The sequence below is a fragment of the Alligator sinensis genome, unplaced genomic scaffold, assembly GCF_000455745.1.
Source record: "Alligator sinensis unplaced genomic scaffold, ASM45574v1 scaffold872_5, whole genome shotgun sequence".
Classification (NCBI taxonomy): Eukaryota; Metazoa; Chordata; order Crocodylia; family Alligatoridae; genus Alligator; species Alligator sinensis.
In genome coordinates, this window is record NW_005842730.1 from 373,660 (window position 1) to 377,547 (window position 3,888).

Here is a 3,888-nt window from a genome sequence, read left to right on the forward strand (position 1 = left end):
GCACGGCCGGGGATGAGTCTCAAATCGGTTCCTTGTTCCTAATTCCAGGCTCCCTGTTCCCAGTTTCTTATTCCCGGGTCCCTAGGCCTTATTCCCAGTTTCGTATTCCTAATTCCCGGTGCCTTTTCCAAAGCGAATCTGGACCCACTCAAAACGTGTTGTTAATGAACTACGCATCCTAAAGGGATAGCATTTCATTAGCTACGCGCATGTACTAATTAATATGTAAAATAACAGCTCACATCAAGTACAGGACCCTAAACGAAGGTCAGATTGGGATGGGATTATGGGGCAAAATACTTCTTGGGCCACCCCACATTTCGTGCTGATGCCACTGGGGGACTGTCCCAAAGAACCGTGACCACAGTCCCGCCCGGCCCGAAGCACGGTTTGGCCGTGCCCGCCTGCCAGCTAACAGCCCCCATGCCTGCTGCGCTAAGTATAATGGCCTGAATAAGGAACTGGATTTGGGGCTGAGATTATACCCACAAATCCTTCTTGGGCCACCCCAGACCGCACCTCTGTGGCACCGGGCGACTGTCCTGGACATCTCTGACCAGAGACTTGCCCGGCCCAAAGCACAGTTTGGCCGTGCCAGGCTGCCAGCAGACCGCACCCCAGGCACTGTGCTAAGTACATGGAACCGAATCAGGAACTGGATTATGGGCTGGGATTATACCCAGAAATCCTTCTCGGGCCACCCCAGACCACACGTCAGTGCCACCAGGGGATGCTTCTGGGCATCTCTGATTAGAGACCTGCCTGGCCCAAAGTGCGGTGAGGCCATACCAGGCTGCCAAAACACAGCACCGCAGCCACTGTGCTAAGTATATGGATTTGAATCAGGAACTGGAATTTGGGCTGGGATGATACCCAGAAATTCTTCGTGAGCCACCCCAGACCACACCTCTGTGGCACCGGGGGACACTCATGGACATCTCTGACCAGAGACGTGCCTGGCCTAAAACACGGTTTAGCCGCACCAGATTGCCAGCTGAAACAACCCCTCAGACACGGTGCTAACTATTGGGCCCCGAATAAGGAACTGGATTTTGGACTCAGATTATAGCTAGAAATCCTTCTTGGGCCACCCCAGAAAGCATCCCTGTGGCACTGGGGGACACTCCTGGACATATCTGAACGAGACTTGCCTGGCCCAAAATGCGGTATAGCCGCGCCAGGTTGCTTGGCTGCTGTCCGTTGGCAGCCTGGCACAGCCAAACCGTGTTTTGGGCCTGGCAAATCTCTGGTCAGAGATGCCCAGAAGCATCCTCCGGTGGCACAGAGACATGGTCTGTGGTGGCCAAAAAAGGATTTCTAGTAATAATCCCAGCCCAATATCTAATTCCTTATTCAGGTCCATTAATATAGCACAGTGGCTGGGGTGCTGTTAGTTTGCACCCTGGCACAGCCAAAGTGTGTTTTGGGCTGATCAGATCTCTGGTCAGAGATGTGCAAGACAGTCCCCCGGTGCCACAGAAATGTGGTCTGGGGTAGCCCAAGGAGGATTTCTGGGTATAGTCCCAGCCCCAAATCCAGTTCCTTATTCAGTTCCAGATAAATAGCACAATGTCTGGCGTGTGGTGTCGATTGGCAGCCTGGCACGGCTAAACCGCATTTTGGGCTAGGCAGATCTCTGGTCAGAGATGTCCAGGAGTGTCTCTCGGTGCCACAGAGGTGCGGTCTGAGGTGGCCCAAAAAGGATTTCTGGGTATAATCCCAGCCCATATGCCAGTTCCTTATTCGGTTCCATATACTTAGCACAGTGCCTTCAGTGCTGTTTGTTGGCAGCCTGGCACGGCCAAATCGCGTTTTGGGCCAGGCAAATCTGTGGTCAGAGATATCCAGAAGCGTCCCCCAGTGGCACAAAGACATGGTCTGGGGTGGCCCAAGAAGGGTTTCTGGGTATAATCCCAGCCTAAAATCCAGTTCCTTATTCGATTCCATATATTTAGCACAGTGTCTGGGGGTGGTTGACAGTTGGCAATCTGGCGCGTCTTGGGTTGGGCAAGTCTCTGTTCAGAGATGTCCAGGAGAGACCCTCGGTGCCACAGAGGTGTGGTCTGGGGTGGCCTAAGAAGGATTTCTGGGTATAATCCCAGCCCAAAATCCAGGTCCTTATTTGGTTCCAGATACTTAGAAGAGTGTCTGGGGGGTGGTGTCTCTTGGCAGCCTGGCATGGCCAAACTGTGCTTTGGGATGGGCAAGTATCTCATCAGAGGTGTCCAGAAGCATCCCCTGGTGTCACCGAGGTGTGGTCTGAGGTGGCCTAAGAAGGATTTGTGGATATAATCCCAGCCCATAATCCAGTTCCTGATTCAGTTCCATATATTTAGCACAGTGGCTTGGGTGCTGTCTATTGGCAGCCTGGCACAGCCAAACTGCATTTTGGGTTGGGCAGTTCTCTGATCAGAGATCTCCAGAAGCGTTCCCCCATGGCACAGGGACATGGTCTGGGGTGGCCCAAGAAGGATTTCTGGGTATAATCCCAGCCCAAAATCAGTTCCTTATTCAGTTCCGTGTACTTAGTACAGCTGCTGGGGTGCTGTCTGTTGGCAGCCTGGCACAGCCAAACCGTGCTTTGGGTCAGGCAAGTCTCTGGTCACAATTGTCCAGGACAGTCCCCTGGTCGCACAGAGGTATTCTGATGGGTGGCCCAAGCAGAATTTCTAGCCATAATCCCAGCCTGAAAGCCAGTTTCTTACTCAAGCCATTATACTTAGTATAGTGGGCATGGGGGCTGTTAGCTGGCAGGCGGGCACGGCCAAACCGTGCTTTGGGCCAGGCAGGACTGTGGTCACAGTTCTTTGGGACAGTCCCCCAGTGGCATCAGCACGAAATGTGGGGTGGCCCAAGAAGTATTTTGCCCCATAATCCCATCCTAATCTGACCTTCGTTTAGGGCCCTGTACTTGATGTGAAATATTATTTTACATGTTAATTAGTACATATGCGTAGCTAATGAAATTCTGTCTCTCTAGGTTGTTTAGTTCATTAAGAACTAGTTTTTATTGGGTCTAGATTCGCTTTGGAAAAAGAACCGGGAATTAGGAACTGGGAATCAGGAACCAACTTTAGCCTTATCTGCTGGGGGGGAGGGTTGGGAGCAGGGGGCACCGCTGGGGCAGGGATCGGGAGCAGGGAGCACTGCCAGGGTGCGGGGCGTGGGCTCTGACCGCTCTTGTCCCGCAGGCCATGGGGGCCCCCCCACAGCAGGGCCGGAGGCCGCCGCCAGAGTCCGGCAGTGACAGTGACAGCGACAGCGACATGGAGCTGGTGAGTGTAGGGGGACGAGGGCTGGGGGCCAGGGAACAACCAGCACTGACCCTGCTCCTCTCCCACAGAAGAACGTGTGCCCGCGCCGCACAGGGGGCAGCAACAGGGACACAAGGGTGGCAGCGCCCCCTCGCCCCAAGCGTCGGCGCCTCCCGCCCAGCGCCAGGGTTATAGCTGTGCCCGTCTACTCCAGCAAGGTGAGTGACCTGTGTGCTGCTCCAGCTCCTGTGACCCGGAGACCCTAGGCGTCCAGGCTCCCACCCCCACCCTAGTCCGCTCCCACCCCCCAGGCTGGAGACCCCGGGCATCCTGACTCCCACCCTCCTAGCCAGGAGATGATGGGTGTCTGGGCTCCCATCCCCCCTAGTCCAGAGACCCTGGGCGTCTGGGCTCCCAGTCCCCACAGGCTCTCCCACAGACCTCGGGCATCCCTATCTCACACCTGGTGTTGGGAGGGGGCAGAGGGCCCTCTCAGTGCAGCCGGGCATTGTGGGTAACAGCCTTCCCCCTTCTCTCGCCCCCAGGTGAACAGGAGCTTCCAGCTGTGCCCCCTAGAAGTGCCCCCCTCTATCTGGGAGAGAGGTAAGGGGGGCTATTGGGGGGGGTCACAGGG

The 3,888-nt window shown here is 55.3% G+C and overlaps 1 protein-coding gene across 1 annotated transcript in view; it reads left to right on the forward strand.

The window, feature by feature from the left end:
• The window catches only part of NFATC2IP (nuclear factor of activated T cells 2 interacting protein), a 9,470-nt gene that overhangs the window by 1,421 nt on the left and 4,161 nt on the right, over positions 1 to 3,888 (forward strand). Inside the window, exons 3-5 of the mRNA XM_025216334.1 lie at positions 3,110 to 3,275; positions 3,344 to 3,472; positions 3,800 to 3,879. Coding sequence (XP_025072119.1) covers positions 3,110 to 3,275; positions 3,344 to 3,472; positions 3,800 to 3,879 — 375 coding nt within the window. The remainder of the gene's footprint in view (positions 1 to 3,109; positions 3,276 to 3,343; positions 3,473 to 3,799; positions 3,880 to 3,888) is intronic.